This window comes from Peromyscus eremicus, chromosome 8a, assembly GCF_949786415.1.
Source record: "Peromyscus eremicus chromosome 8a, PerEre_H2_v1, whole genome shotgun sequence".
Classification (NCBI taxonomy): domain Eukaryota; kingdom Metazoa; phylum Chordata; class Mammalia; order Rodentia; family Cricetidae; genus Peromyscus; species Peromyscus eremicus.
The window spans coordinates 57,346,740-57,363,575 of record NC_081423.1 but is presented as its reverse complement, the minus strand read 5'-3'; the positions used below and the strand labels follow the sequence as shown (position 1 = coordinate 57,363,575).

Sequence of the window (16,836 nt, the reverse complement as noted above, 5' to 3'; positions counted from 1 at the left end):
GGGGGATAGATATTGATATATTTGTTATTTTCATTTCCTTTCAGTAAACTGTCTGTTCTGGTGTAAGTGAGGCACAGTAAAGAAACAATCAAATTGACCACTCTATGGTTAGGGGGAGGGTTTTATTGTAGGTTAGAGAGTGAACAGCCAGAGGCATCTGGAAGAGTCCAAAGCAGAGAGAAAAATAAACAGCATGAAGCTTAGCGGTGGTGGTGTACGCCTTTAATCCCAGCACTTGGGAGGCAGAGCCAGGCAGATCTCTGTGAGTTCGAGGCCAGCCTGGTCAACAGAGTGAGATCCAATACAGGTACCAAAACTACACAGAGAAACCCTGTATTGAAAAACAAAAACAAAAACAAACAAACAAACAAAAAGCAGCATGAACATGGACATGTCTAGAGAAGTCGGGCATGGAAAAACCATGTGGGTTATAAGGAGGACAAGTAGCTGAGGGTAGGGAAGCCTGTGAACTGGAGCAGCCTGAGAGTTTATGGTAGAGGAGGAGGTGAGAAGGGCCAGGATGACAGTGTGGACTTTGAATGCATAACAGTTATATGTGAATAGGGACCAAAGGTGTCTGGAACTAGCATGGACTTTGACGTGTAAGGGCAAAGGTTCTGTCTGGCAAGCAGAAACCCATTTCACAGGCTCTTGAGGAATGCTGCTCCTTGTATAGTCTAACTTGAGCTGAATCAAGAATGTTATTTTGGGGCTATCTATTGCCTTTTGGGGAGTTGGGGTTCCCTTGGACTAGACATCAGGTTTTTGGGGGAGTGGGTGGTTGCCCTTTTGGTTAGTTTGATTACCTTTTAAAATGTACTTCCTTCATTACTAATTAAATGAAACTTATCTGGTAAGTGAAAATTGTACATATACATGGGCTAGTATGCTTTAATACCCACATACACTGTATAACATTTGCCGTGATTGGAAGACACTGTTAATGTTCCAAGACGGCACATTTGCCATGTACTCCACACACGATTCCCCAGTCCCATCTGTCTTTATCTTTTAGAGCCTCCACTGCCCAGATTGAGTTTCACATTTTCATCAAATTTATCATCTTTGTTGTGTGTCAATCTCATAATAAAAGGAATTTTCCATTTAAACATTGTATCAATGTTGTATCTGTCTCTAGTATCTCTTATGACTTCCTGGTTTCCCCTCAAGCCAAGAATTTGATGTATTTAGCGCTTATTTTTGTGTGTAGTCTAACTTTTATCTCAACTGATTACAAGTGTCACATCGCAATAAAATGTATATTTTGTCACCCCTAAAATGTGTGTGATAAACAACAAAAGGCAAAATACTGTATAAGATCGGAGCTGTCATTGAAGAGAGACTTTTGCCAGGTACATTTTCCTGACAACCAACAAGTACTAGGAAAACAAACAAACCCTGTAGGAATTCCACAACTCAGAGATGCCAGAGGGAAACTTTGTACCTCTTAAATTCTAACAAAAGCCAAAAGATGGGGTTCAGGTAGACAAAAGAGGCCAATACTTTACAAAGGAAGATAAAAAAAATACAGGATAGATATGCAACACCATCAGCCTTCAGAGGAAAGCAAATTAAAGCTACAAGGCCACAACTTTGAGCTTCTTGAAGAGTCTGTTTCCATCAGCCTTCAGCCTGTTTCTTCACTACAGGAATGTCCTCTGGAGCTTCCCAGGAAACTTAAGCAATGATCCTTCTGGTCCCTTCCTGGGTGCTCCTCTACTGTGTCTACCATCATTCTGCCTGAGCTTCTACACACATCTCAGTGACTCATTAGGCCCAACTCCAAGCATCTTCACAAGGAGATCCAGTTCTGCAGTGGTGAAAGTTCTTCCATATCATTCCATAAATCTCTCTGTGTCATGACATCTAGCCCCACTCCTTGGTCAGAACTTGTGCTCACATTTTCTCCAGGAAATGGAGGAATTCTCAAGTCTGGACAAGATACTTAGATACTGAGTCAATTCCTTACTGCTGCTGAAACACGTTTCTATAAACTGAATGCCTTAAAACCCCAGAAGTCTATAATGTCATCTTTCTGGAGGCAAATGTCTGGGATAAGTCCAATAAAACTAGTGTAAAGGCAAGAGTAGGATGGTTCTTCCTGGAGGCTCGAGGGGAGAAACTATTCCATGTCTCCTGTTCTATTGGCTCCTGACATTCCTTGACTTGCTGCCACATCCCCCAACCCTCATTGCCAATAACTTCCATCAGCATCTTGCCTTTCTTCTACACTAATGACTTCAGAGCTGTTAGACAGGTTATTGCTGGACCACACAGAATGGGAAACCCAAATCTTCTATCTCTGATGTATGAATGTTATCCCTCCCTGAGTCATCAACACATTGCCTTCCTGTTGATCCCTGCTACCTCTTCCAGGACAACCCACCACTTCCAGAATCATGTTCAGATCCCAGGCCACCCTCCCAGTGGTCTGCTCTAATGAGTTCCCTGGGGAAAGCACTACATTCTTGTGGACTCATTAGGGAGCTGAGCCTTAAGAAGCCTTCCCTCTACTCCTGCCTCACACCCAGGACCTCTTCTTGCTCTCTGGTTCAAGTTAAGTCTGAATGTGGGCACCTCCATGCTCAAAGGCCCTGGGCTGACATCTGGGAAAGAGGATATCTCCTTGGGAAGGCTCCTTCTAGTCCCCAACTCTACCTCTTGCTTCCAGGGTAACCAATAAGGACACAGTCATGCCAGGCAGTGGTGGCGCACGCCTTTAATTCCAGCACTCGGGAGGCAGAGGCAGATGGATCTTTGTGAGTCATCTTGAGGCCAGCCTGGTCTACAGAGCAAGATCCAGGAAAGGCACAAAGCTACACAGAGAAATCCTGTCTTGAAAAACCAAAAAAAAAAAAAAAAAAAAGACACAGTCACGTCATCTGGGCCTCAGTGGCCCCACTGTTCAGTTGGACTGGAATCATCTGCCCTAACTCAATCTGCATGAGAAAACGTAAATGGCAGAGAGTATGAGACATCGTGGCTGTGTTAAGGGCTGAGATATTTCCTTTTACATCTCTCCCCTAATCCTTCTACTTTTTATTGGAGGGCCAACTTCTGAGTCCCCAGAGCATGACATTGCCTTGACAAAGGAGGTATCAGCTTGCTTCTTCTTCACTTATACCCCAGTCATGCAGCCCAAGCCCCTACTCTCCAGATGAATAGCAGAGTGTGTGCAGCTCCTCAATCTCTTTGGTGAAGCCTCACTGATGTTAGGACCCATACGGTGTCCTGATGTCATCTTATGTAAAGCCTCCTTTTAGGAGGAAAAAACCCCTCCCCCTTCTTCTTCTCTCTCTTCAAGAGGCTGCATACATCTCTGCTTTCCTTTCTCTCCTTCTCTCTATCCCTCTTTTCCTCCCTCTTTCTTTCTCTCCCCTCTCCCCTTCCCCTTTAATAATAAAACTTTCCACGTGGATGCTGTGCCTGCATGGTGTGAGTAACTTTCTGCCATTCCCCCTTGGCCGCTGCCCGCATGGCATGTCTCCTTGTCTCAAACTCTCCAAGGCCTCTTGTGTGCCATTTCATAGCAACTGGTTCAATGCACAGTCTAGATGGATATGCTTACAGGTCCTTCCTCAGCTCTTATAAAACAGAGAAGGGACTTCTGTCCACATCACCTCAAATTTGGCATCATACATGGTGTAGCAATGCCCCTGAAAGGGAAAATCCACTTAAGGGAAGAGGCAGGACAGTGGCTCAGAGACCCTGGTTCCTTTCCTGGTCTCCTTTCTCCTGACTCTTCTTTCTTATGAAACCTATTCTCTGTGATATTGAAGAGCATGGGGGGATTTGCTGAGGCTAGTCTACTGCCCAGTCCTACTTCCTGTGCATCAGACATCCTGAAAGTTTCCCTTGTTGAACTTTTCACCATGAGAGTAAGAAAGGACTTTCATCACTGGGAGTTCCAAGGGGGAACTGTCACTGCTCAGAGGAGCATCACAGGAGGGCTCCTAGTGGGGCTCAGGTGAGTTTGCGATACTCTGAAGGCAGCTCAGGGGAATCAAAAGTCATTTCAGAATCCCAGTGGCATTCTGTAAGCTGCATGTTTGCAGTGTGGCAGGAGCCATCTTGTTACTTTTCTATATTACCTGTAAGGAGAGTCTTTCCTAATATAAACTTTGTCTGGAGGCAGTCTGTGGAGTTTGTTGGCATGTAGATTGCTACAGACCAAATGGTCTCATGAACACAAAGGAGCCCCTGCAACCACCCTGTCCCTGGAACTCATCCTCCATCTCCCTTAAGTCATGGAATTCACAGGAGTCTAGTCCAAGTTTCAGTGTGCTCAGAAAGTCTTCCAGGGCCTGCCTAGCTCACACTGATGCTTTCCCTTTCTTAAGAACCCTATGCACGTTTTAACCACAATTTTGCTTGTTGAAGGATCAATCAAGCGTGTTCTGTCCTCAACTCAGCTAGAAGGAACAAGCTCCAAGCAGTTCTGTGTAATGGGTATTTAGGAGAGGTTGGCAGCAGAGGTAAGCTGTTCAGATGGGAAGGTTTCAAGGAGGGATTCCTTCTTGTGTCAAGTGTTAAGATTGTGTGGATATGCAGAGTTGGGAGAAGCCATTGGGACCACCGAAACAGTATAAAGAAGGTAGGAAACCTGAGGTCATGACTTAATGCCGAAATGAATCTGAGAGGACAAAAGAAAAGGAAACAAGAAAGAAAACAAAAGGGAACCCAATGGAAACAGAAGGAGTTAACTGTTCTCCACCGTCTGTAAGGAGCTGTTGTTGGTTATCAGTTGTCAGTTTGAAAATTATTCAAGTAGCCACTTTGTTTTGTTAACACCCGAGGATATTTCTACCTCCTCTTAAATCATGTGTCACTGGAGTTTTGAGAACATCTTGGAGATGACTGCATCCAAGTCCTTTCCTATGTGCTGTCTACACTTCTAGCCTTCATCAGAGGGCTGGTTGCTAAGGTAGTCTTTCACTGGCCATGGGGCACTGGTTGCTATGATAACTTCTTCTTGGACATTGCCTCTTACAGAAGGGTTCCAATGAGATGCACACGACCTATTTGAAACTTCTGGACATGTAGTCACTGTAGGGTCCTTAAATAGCTCCAAGTGAACAGAAGATGTCTGATACGCAATTGTAGAAAGTAGCTTTATCCTTGAGAGAAAGCAGCATGCTGGGGGCCTGCCAAAGGGGCATGCTGGCTTTGACCCTGTGGAGGGTAAGGCAGCCCCTTTTAAGCCTGCTTAGGGGAATTCCAGGTGTGTTTAAGTGTATTTTGAAGACATTGGCTACAGACCCTTACTGAACAGGAATCATTTTATGATTGGCTCATGAATCTGGTCAACAACTGTAGTTGTGGTGTCAGGGGTCTGTCTTCTGTGTCAGGGGTCTGTCTGACTGAAAATAGCAAGAACAGTTTCAGCTTTTGGCCGAGTAGGACCCTGATTCACTATCAGACTGGACATACTTCCCAAGGGTCTGGTTGGAGCCAGATATCAGACAACATAGGTAATAAGGGGCAGAGATCTTAGTAAACTGGACCTTGGAAAAAACAACTGACCCAGGTCCCTTGAGTTATTACATTCACTGTGAACAAAGGGAGAGACCTCTAGGGAAGCTCTGGATAGCCTGGAAGGGATGGTGGCCTTCATATTCAGTAAAGAAGAAAAGAGGAGAAGACCAAGATGAGAGACCCAGGCTCTTGCCCAACCCCTGCCTTGGCCATTCCACAGCCATGACAGGCTGTGGAAAAGACTCAACAGGTTGTAGGCCCCTGGCTCAGCAAGATGTGCCCTTGAGACTCCGACTCTGGGCCTAGTTTTAGTTACTAAAAAACAAACAAACAAAAATAAACCACCAGATGTCCCCATGTGGTAAAAGAAGCCAATTAAAAGTTACAACTAGCAGGCTCCTGATAAAGGTAAAAATGTAGTAACCATAGCAACCACTGCAAGAGATAATAACTTTCCTGTAGCTGCAACTGACCAATTAAGCTAAGGACAGCAGCTCTGGTGGAGAGGTCCACCAATTCTGAATCTGTTCCTATGCTGTCCATAGACCCCCAGACTCTCCTTGCTTTACTCCCCTGCCCCATTGCTACTCAGGGACTCTCCTGCTCTGCTGCTGCATCAGGTGAATGGAGAGGCCCCAGTTAACTTGCAATAAAGACTCTCTGTTTTTGCATTGGATTTGGTCTCTTGGTGGTCTTTGGTGGTCCAGACTCTGGGCACAACACAAGGTCATAATATCAGCCCCCAGGTTACAAATATACCAGAGATCCTCCATCCTACCTGGACATATGAACCATCTCACAAGCTCCCTTCCCTGGCACCATCAATTCACTCAGACTTCTTGGTGAAAGCCCTGAGCATTTGTGTTTTCTTCTTAAAGCTTCCCATGGGGAACGGGACTCTAGCCCAACAGAGCATCAGGAGTTGAAGCTGCAAGTACAGACCACTACAATTTGTAAGACACTTACGTTTTCATCTCATCCTCTTTTAAATTATCTTCTCTTCTCTGTTCAGGACTATCAGTCAAAGAAATATGAGGCAGACACATACCTTAAAGTTGAGGAGATGGCAAGAAAGAATGGGTGGCTGGAAGAACCATTCAGGGGAATCCTGAAACAACAGAGATGGGGACTTCTGAAAAACACTATAGCCTGGTCTTACCTTCTGTGGCACCTGGGAAAGTTTACACATCAGGTCTCTACTGCAGCTCCTACATAATTTTAATGTGAAACCAAGCTAGAGACTCCCTGCATTGCAATTCCTGTCTGTTACTAAGTGCTTTTTGCCTGGTCTACGGTCCATGCTAATGGGTGTCTTCTACCTGCCCTCGGGTGCTGTGGATATCCCTCTGTATAAATAAAATGCTGATTGGCCAGTAGCCAGGCAGGAAGTATAGGAAGTCCATGTACCAACCTTTGAGCTCATTTACCATTTTGGTAAACAAGGATTTGGAATCTGGTTTTTGTTCAAACTACAAAAAATCAGTGGAGTATTTAAAGCTGAGGGTGGAGTGTGGTTGATATATTGTGCATCCTAATAAACTTACCTGGGGGTCAGAGAAAAGAACAGCCACTATATTAAACATAGAGGTTATGCAGTGGTAGCACTCTTTTAATCCTAGCATTCCAGAGGCAGATATCCATTCAGATCTCTGTGAGTTCAAAGCTACACTGGAAACAGCCAGGCATGGTGACACAGGTCGTTAATCCCAGTGTTGTGCCCAGGTCGCAAGACCCCCAAGCAAGATAACCACAGAGCCAATATCCGATGCAAGCACACAGAGGTTTTTATTAACAAAACAAGCAAGCTTGTCCAACATCCGTCACAGTGGGTGGAGGAGAACGGCCCCGAGCACTCACTTTAAGGGGTTTATATAGGAAAGGATTACATGCAGCTTGGGATTGGACGAGGGGGTTAGGGGTGAGATAGTTCTTTGAAGTTACTGGCTGAACTATAAGTATGAGGTTACTGATCGCTAACAGGATTCAGGGTATCTACAGAGACATAAATTTTTACTCCCTATGTCCTGATTTTTTTGAACCCAGGATATATACATTCAGATTTATTGTTTCAGTCCTACTCTCCTCTGGGTTCAACTTCTGGTCAGTTGAGACCATTACTCCCCATATCTTGTTTTGCCAAGTGTAGGATACATAGATTTATTGTCCCAGCCTTGTAAGTTCAACTTCTGGTCACTTCTAAAACTGCTAGTCAGCATTTACCTTTGGAGGAGGGGAGGGGGAAGCGTCTCTCAAGGTGGCTACTGATTTTTCCCTTTCACCAGAAAATGACGGCAGGAAGCAGAAAGGTATTTAAGGCATGAGGACCAGGAACTAGAGCCTTTTTAAGCTTTTAGCAGCAGTTCAGCTGAGATTCATTCTGGATGAGGACTCAGAGGCTTTCAGTCTGAGGAAACAGGATTGGCTGAGAAGTTGGCAAGGTGAGGTTGGATGTGGCATGTTCTGTTTCTCTGATCTTTCAGCATTCACCCCAATACCTGGCTTTGGGTTTGTTTTTATTAAAAAAGCCTTTTAAGATTCGTGCTACAGTGGAGTGTGTTTCAGGAGCAAAAGCAAAATCAGGACTCCCCAAAAATATTAGGAAAGCTTCCCAAGAAAGACAGTGGCCTTTATCAAAGTTTTACCAGGGTGTGTTCTTCAGCTAGCCTCTGTATTTTCTGGTCCCCTTTTCAACCTTTCATTATTTCAAATGCAACTTAGTATCAATTCTACTTTTATTGTTTTTCCTTCAATAAATGGAAATTAAATGGTGGAATTAGCATACCAGGCCAAAATGAATGAATAAATCCAGGGAACCAGCACTGTGTGACAAGACTTTTCCTGGGAGATGTAACACATACATCTCCTCACCCCATGTCTAGTCACTCCAGATAAGGAGCCAAGGACAGACTGAGGTACAGGTACCACTAACATAACATGAATTTTAAAAGTTCTTATTAATAAAAACAAACCTGAAGCCAGGTATTGGGGTCAACGCTGGAAGATCAGAGAAGCAGAACAAGCCACAGCTTCCTCACCTTGCCAATTCCTCAGCTGATCCTGTTTCCTCAGACTGGAAGCTTCTCAGTCCTCATCCAGAATGAATCTCAGCTGAACAGTCTGAAAGGTTAACCAGCTCTAGTTCCTTGTCCTCACGCCTTAAATACCTTTCTGCTTTCTGCCATCACTTCCTGGTATTAAAGGCTCTTGTTACTACGCCTGGCTGTTTCCAGTGTGGCCTTGAACTCACAGAGATCTAGATGGATCTCTGCCTCTGGAAGGTTAGGATTAAAGGTGTGTGTGCTATCATTATCTGGCCTCTATATCTTATGGCTGTTCTGTTCTCTGACCCCAGATAAGTTTATTAAGGTGCACAATATTTTGGGGAACACAATATCACCACACACTAAAGTCCAACTTGGTGAGCCAATGAGTTACTAGGGTTCCTTATAGTAATGTGGTTGAGGGGTTACCTATGGGAGCAGAAATGCTCACAGACAGCTGCATCACCAAAGCCCACCCTAGCCTGGGTGACAGCTCACAAAATCTGGGAACCTAGAGCACACCGCACAACCTGCAGGCAGATCAACAGGTTGGATAGTATTCTTTCCAGGTGTCTCAGTTGGTCTAAAGCTCTTACAGGCAGCTGGACTGGTTTCTACTTCTTCTAGGAAGCTGGTCTGGCCAGAGAGTCTTCTTTGCAGCTTGGCTTCCTTTGTTTGAGCTTTTATTGCTTACTCTGGCATGGAAGGGCCTAGTGATTCTGGTCAGTTTCAGGGATTTCCTGAAGCTATTTTGAGTTGTTTGCTTTCCTTCTTGAGGAAAGGGATGGGATGTTTCAATCTTGGAGGAAACTGTTCAACAATAAACATCAACACTGTTAAATATACAGGAGAGGGCCAATCAGATGAGTCCTGTCAAAGAGATAGACCATGGGGATGATGAAGCTTTCAGTCTGAACTATTAGAGCTGCTAAGATGCAGGGAATTCTCTGTTCTAGTCATTGTATCCTCTCAGACACTGAAGAGAAATGACTGGGAGTAGATAAATGTAACTCATAGACTTAGGATTTTTACTTGTGTTGACATCTGAGAGAAGCCTGTCCTTGCCCATGGCAATGGAACACAGAGCCCCACCAGTCAGTGGGGACTCACGTCACAAGGCTCGTAGAACCAGGACACAGACTCGCACAAAGAAATATGAAATATCATTTTCTGATCTCTTGCTAAGCCAGAATTGGTTTCTGGAATCATGGAGCTGCCTGAGAATACAGAGAAAACAGAGGCATGGCATCAGGGCCACATTTCCTTTACACATTCATCTTTTGGAGGCTAGGGAGATTCCACAGCTTGACTGCTATAAATAGTGCCACAATAAAGAGGCACATATTTTTCCTTCTTTTCACTAATGTTTGTGTGTCTTTCTCCATCATTTTACTTTCAACCTCACCAAGGTGTTTCATTTAAATATTTGAAGAGTGCTTCTTTTAGGGAGCCTGCTATTGGGAATGTTGTGCCCCAAGTCCAGACCCCCAAAAGACTACCAGGAGACCAAATCCAATGCAAAAACAAAGAGTCTTCAGTACGAGGTAACTCGGGCCTCTCTGTTCATCTGATGCAGCAGCAGAGCAGGAGAGACCTGGAGCAGCAGAGTGAGGGCTTTTTATAGTGTTTAGACAATGGGGTCTTAGGGGATTCCAAAACCGCCTAGTTACAGACTTGGGACTGCTCAAGTCCTGGTTAGGGCTATCTGGACTGAGCTGATTGGCTATTTTGGGTCTAGGGAGTTGGAACAATTAGTTTCAGCAAAGGACATCTGGAGTTGCTTGTCTGTTTCTGATTGGCCTTTCTCTGTGGGGGGTGTTCATGGTTCTCTCTGTAAATAGGGCAAAGGTCAGGGGCAGTTGGGTGGGCATCCTGCTCAGTCTCAGGTCTTTTTGCCATGGCTGCAATTCTGCTGAAGCCTGGGTCTCTCAGGTATATTTATTTTTAATCTGCTCTACCAATAACTTTTAGGTGGTGTACTTAAACCAGACATGTTTAATGTGATTATAAAAATGTTCAGAGGTAAACCTGCTATTTCAATATTTGTTCGTATTTGTTTTGTCTGATTCCTTGGTTTGTTTTCCCTTTCTGCTGTGAGTTACTTGAATAGTTGGTTTATGTACAGTGTTTTCAAGTATATTGCTTTGAATAACTTTAAATGGTTACATGAGGTATTACATTTTATCCATTAAAATTCTTTATATTCTACATTAAAACTTTTATCACACTATACTGTTTCCATCATCATAATGCTTCAGATGAGGTATAAAAACTCCTTTTGCAAGCCTATTAAAATAGAAATATGATTTATTTTTAGGCATTCTTTGCTCCTTTTTCAGTAGACAATGAGAAAGGGCACTTGATTGATACTGATTCCTATGAAGACTTATGCTTGCTACATACTATACAGTGATCTAAATCCATGGACATTTACTTGAATACCTATTAGTATTTCCATGAACAAAAATAAATGTTAATTATTTCAGTCATTCTAAGACAAAAAATGCAAATCACCAAGTACACAGGCCCTGAACAGCTGAAGGTACTCATTCTAGTTGACATGCTGAAGTGTGAACCTAAGTGAGGGAATCTAGAAAGAATAGTAGGGGTTGGGGGGTGATGAGCCTTGGTTACAGCCTTGGAACATTCTACAGTACTGGGGCTATTATCCTATTTGGTTGCCCTTTAATCTACAGTTCATAACTTGCCACAGTCTTCAAGGGAACCCTGAATTATGGTATGTATTTTATCTCTATTTGTGAAGGAGAAAGACTGAATACATTTTAACACCAGCAACAGATGCAGGCCCCATGTTATAGGGTAGAAGTTGGCGGAAACAGCAACTACAATTAGATCTGAGTGACAGAGACAAGATTGTGGTGATATTTTGTTTGTATTCTAACTAATAAGGCTTGCCTGGAGATCAGAGCTAGCCACTAGTTAGACATAGAGGCCAGGCAGTGGTGGCACACACCTTTAATCCCAGCACTTGGGAGGAGGAAGCAGGAAGATCAGGAGTTCAGGCCACCCTGGGCTACAGAAGATTGATCCAGTTTAAAAGAGAAACATAGCCAAGTGGTGGAGGCACACACCTTTGATCCCAGCACTTGGGAGGTATATGCCTTTAATCCCAGCACTAGGGAGGTGGAAACAGGAAGTGATATGGCTGGGCAGAGAGAGGAATATAAGGCAGGAATAAACAGGAGCTCACCCCCTTTCAGTCTGAGGATTCCTAGAGGTAAGCAGTGGCCGTAGCTTGCTCTTTTATCTCTCTGATATTTCAGCATTTACCCTGATATCTGGCTCAGGGTTTTTATTATTAAGACCAATTAGAATTCATGCTACAAGCATCGCTCAAAACAGCAGATGGTACACCTCCTTAGGTTCTCTTGACTGTGCCTTTCTGGAGTCACCACCTGGATCATGGCATCCCACTGACCACCTCACCCCATCTGAGGTCCTGAGTGCTGCTCAGCTCAAGGAAGCAAAACTGCTGTGTGATCCATCAACATTTGTACCAACCTTCCAGGGCAGTGACTGGAGTCCCAAGGGCTGTATGTGACAAAACCAAATATACACCATGACGTGTACAGCCAGCCAAGGCTTCACAAAATGAGAATCCAAATGAAGACCCAGTTAAGTCCATGAGTGGTACCAGTATGTCAGTAGACAGAGGACTATCAGCTGACTCATGTACAACTTATCAGGGGCCACATTGTTTGAGAACACTCACGCTCCTTCCTCCAGTATTTATCAACAGCCAACAGCTCCTCAACAGTAAATAAAAAAGACATTTATAATATAACATAGAAAATCTGGAATAAAGTTAAAATATAGTACATGTCCCATGATATTTAACTAAAATTAAATTATTGTTATTTATTATTTTATATTATTTATCTTCTCATTGAAAGTATTCATGAATATTTTTACTTTCAAGGGTATTGATGATTTTTGTACTGTTGAAAGCTTTACTTTATTAGCTACAAATATTTATAGTTCATAACTTTAATGCAGTAATTATTTTATAATTTTCTGTTTTCAGAGGGAAAATATACTTGCTCCATTCAAGTTGAAAAGTCTTTGCCATCTGAGATTGGCCTTTCTTTGCCAATATTTTCATCATTAACCCATTCTCCACAACCTCATCTATCAAGTTTTGTTTCTAATTTTAAACCTTTATTTTTATTTTAAATAAAAATTAAACCTAAAGAATTCAAGAAACTAGACATCAAAATACTGAACAACTCAATTAAAAAATGGGCTACAGAGCTAAACAGAGAATTCTCAACAGAAGACTCTCAGATGGCCAAAAGACATTTAGGAATTTCTCAACATCCTTAGTCATCAAGGAAATGCACATCAAAATGACTCTGAGATACCATCTTACACTTGTCAGAATGGCTAAGATCAACAACATTGATAACAGCTTATGTTGGAGAGGATGTGGAGCAAGGGGAACACTCCTCCACTGTTGGTGGGAGTGTAAACTTGTACAGCCACTTTGGAAATCAGTATGGCAGTTGCTCAGAAAATTGGGACTCAATCTTCCTCAAGATCCATCTATACCACTCTTGGGCATATACCCAAGGAATGCTCAATCATACCACAAGGGCATATGCTCAACAATGTCCATAGCAGCATTATTCATAATAGCCAGAACCTAGAAACAACCTAGATGCCCCTCAACTGAAGAATAGATAAAGAAAATGTGGTACAAATACACATTAGAGTACTACTCAGAGTAAAAAACAATGGCATCATATAATTTTCAGGCAAATGGATGGAACTAGAAAATACCATCCTGAATGAGGTAACCCAGAAGGACATACATGGTAAGCACTCACTCATAAGTGGATACTAGATATAAATCAAAGGATAACCAGACTACAATCCACAGCTCCTGAGAAGCTAGCTAACAAGGAGGAACATAAGAGGGACATATGGATTGCCCTGGTAAGGGAAAATAGAGGAGAGCTCCTTGAGTAAACTGGGGTGAGGTGGGGTATGAAGAGGGGGAATGGAGGATGGGAACATGAGAGAACAGGATGGATGAGCTGGAGCAGAGACAGAGTGGGGGAGCTGTGAGGGAGATACCATGACAGAGGGAGATGTCATGGGGATAGGGAGAGGCCGGGTCCTGGGGAGGTTCCCAGCAATAGTGGAGAGTGTGCCTAAACTGGCTTACCCCAGTAATCAGATCAGTGAGTATCTTAACTGCCATCATAGAGCCTTCATCTAGTAACTGATGGAAGCAGATGTAGAGATCCACAGCCAAGCACCTGGCTGAGCTCCAGGAGTCCATTCAAAGAGAGAGAAGAGGGATTCTATGAGCAAGAGGCATCAAGATCATCATAGGGAAACCTATAGAGACAACCAAACCAAACTAGTGGGAACCCATGAACGTTAAATCAACAGCTGTGGAGCCTCCATGGGACTGGACTAGGCCCTCTACATAAGCAAGACAGTTGTGTAGCTTGATATGTTTAAGGGGACCCCTGGCAGTAGGATCAGGATCCATCCCTGGTGCATGAGAGGGCTTTTTGGAGCCCATTACCTATGGTGTGATGCCTTGCACAGTCTTGATACAGGGGGAGGGGCTTGGCTCTACTGAATGTACCAGGCTCTTCCGATTCACTATTGGAGGCCTTGTTGGAGGAGGGAATGGGGGCTGGGTTGTGGGGAAAGGCAAGAGGGGCAGGAGGGGGGAAGAGAGGGGATCTGTGATTGGTATGTAAAATGAATAAAGAAATTCTTCAATAAAAATTTTTTATAGATTTTAAATTAATTTATTTGCTTTAATGAATTTATATTATTACATAATTTATATAGTTATATGAATTTAATTAAATATATCACTTTCCCTCTGTCTTAAAGGGCTACACAGACTTTTAGAATTATGAACGCTGCAAATGACAGGTCTTATTGAGAAAAGTTACAGAAAAGGACAGTCACACATATCTCAAAACTGAAGACAGATTCTGAAAATGATCATCAGACAGTGTCATCATTGCATGAACTTCATAGAGTGTCCTGACATAAACATAAATGGTGTAGGTCAATCATTCAATATTCTCTTTATTAGGCCAGAGACTTTGTAAACACAAAATATGAATCTGCTGGTAGCAGAACAAAGAACATTGTTTGACATATACCTTCTGCATGTGGAAGGAGTTTATTCTGAAATGACGATGATCGGTATAGTGAATACATACACAGTTACCACCCAGTCTTTTATTACTACCATCGGTGCTATACTTTCACACTCAGGTTTTGCAATGAATTTGTTTACACCAGTGTCACCACAAATGGGAGTAATGTGTCTGTAATGACGATGAAACACAAGGTCACAAGAGGGTAAGAATCATAGTGGAAGAGAGGAGGGAAAGAGTGTAAGGCCAGAGGACCTGGAGGATTGCTGCAAAATAATATTGTCTGGACTTGACAGGGGTGTTACATTCATTAACGTTCAGCAGCTCTAGTTGCCTGCACAAGACCATACCAGGTCCCACCCACAGTTTAGGAGCTACAGGCAGCCAACTGCTGCTGAACAGGGAGAGCAGCTTTCTTATGACAAGCTCTGTGGCAGGTTGCCCATTTCCCAGAATTCAAGCTACACCCATGTGTATGTGGAGAACACAAGTTTGATTCAATAGGAGATAGATTCATGTGAGCACATGTGTGAGGAGCATACAGTAGATGAAGGGGACATGAGTTTGATAATGGAAAGTGGGGGTTCATGGGAGAAGTTAGATGGGGAAGGGAGAGTGGATATGATCAAAGTGCATTGTACTCATGGATGATATTGTCCAAACAGTACATTTTCTTTGGGGCAAAAAATAAAAATTTTCACCTCCAGAATATTGTCCCCATAGAAAGAATTGTCTTGCTGTCTGACACTGACTAAATCATCATTCTGGTGAATGAGATTATAAATAAATGAACAAAGATGCAATTTATAACAAATTCAAAGATGAAGGAAAGATTTTTACTTTCCTCAAATCTAAGAAACTCGAGGTGAGAAGTCAATGAGCAGGGCTGTGATAAAGCATATGTAGGATTCAGAAGGGGACACTTGAGGTAGAAATTTCTGGAAGATCCTCAGCAGAGTGAATGAGGACACCTTCTGTTTCTCTGCAGGAGTCACTGGCCCCAGGAGAAGGAGATTTTGCCCCTGAGAATTCTGACCAGTGCTCCCTTCATGTCTTTGTTCCGCAGGCTGTAAATGAAGGGATTCAGTAGGGGGGTCACCACTGTGTACATGACAGCAGCTGCTGTGTCCTCTACCACTGAGTGGGAGGAAGATGATGAGGGGCACAGATAAGCCCTTATCACTGTCCCAAAGAACAGGGCCACCACAGCAAGGTGGGACCCACAGGTAGAAAAGGCCTTGCGCCTCCCTTGGGCAGAAGGGACCCTGAGGATCGCTGACACAATGCGGATGTAAGACACAAGGATGAGCAAGAAGGGGATTAAGATGACTGCACCCCCCAGGTAGAGAAGCACAAGCTCATTGATACGGGTTTCAGAACAAGCGATCTTCATCAGGGGTCCCAGGTCACAGAAGAAGTCTGGAATGACCTTCTTGGAGCAGAAGGAGAGCCGGAATATGAGGAAGGTGTGTGTCATGGCAACAACATTTGTAAGGGTCCAGCAGGCTGCCACCAAGAGTGAGCAGCGCCTGAAGCTCATGATCATTGTGTAGTGGAGAGGGTGACAAATGGCCACAAATCGGTCATAGGCCATTGTGGCCAGGAGGAAGATGTCCATGTCTCCAAAAGTCAAGAAGAAGTAGAGCTGGGCCAGGCATCCTGCATAGGAGATGGTCCTGCTCTGGGAGTGGATGTTCACCAGGGCCTTGGGTACTGTGGTGGAGGTGAAAAGGACGTCATCACAGGACAGGCTGGCAAGGAAGAAGTACATTGGAGTGTGGAGTCGAGTGTCAGTAACAATGGCCAGGACAATGAGCAGATTCCCAGCCACGGTGACCAGGTACATCCACAGGAAGATCAGGAAGAGGAATCGCTGCTGCTGTGGCTGTTCTGAGAGACCCCAGAGGAGGAACTCAAAGGTACTGGTCTGGTTCTCTCTTGCCATGAGCACAGAAGTCAATGAGGCAAATCTTGAGCTTGCTTTCTGAGATTTTTCGCTCTAGATGAATGCTGAGCATATCCTTCTCTGAGCTCTAGAGAAGAATGACAGTGTTTGCATAGTAACCATCTGGTCCATGCATAGGACACTTAATGCAGCCTGCCCAAGATGCTCTTCCAGAAATTTGTGCAAGATTCAATGATGAGCATTAAAATAGTCTTCTTAGATG

General features: G+C 43.6%; 1 protein-coding gene across 1 annotated transcript; it reads right to left on the bottom strand.

The window, feature by feature from the left end:
* Positions 1 to 15,659: 15,659 nt before the first annotated feature.
* Positions 15,660 to 16,613, bottom strand: LOC131916213 (olfactory receptor 1P1-like). Its single transcript, XM_059269522.1, has one exon. It carries the CDS (start codon positions 16,611 to 16,613, stop codon positions 15,660 to 15,662), a length of 954 nt encoding a protein of 317 aa, XP_059125505.1.
* Positions 16,614 to 16,836: the final 223 nt, after the last annotated feature.

Bases quoted from the DNA above. Each gene is read 5' to 3' on its own strand.
- LOC131916213 (XM_059269522.1), bottom strand. From the start codon at position 16,613: ATGGCAAGAGAGAACCAGACCAGTACCTTTGAGTTCCTCCTCTGGGGT.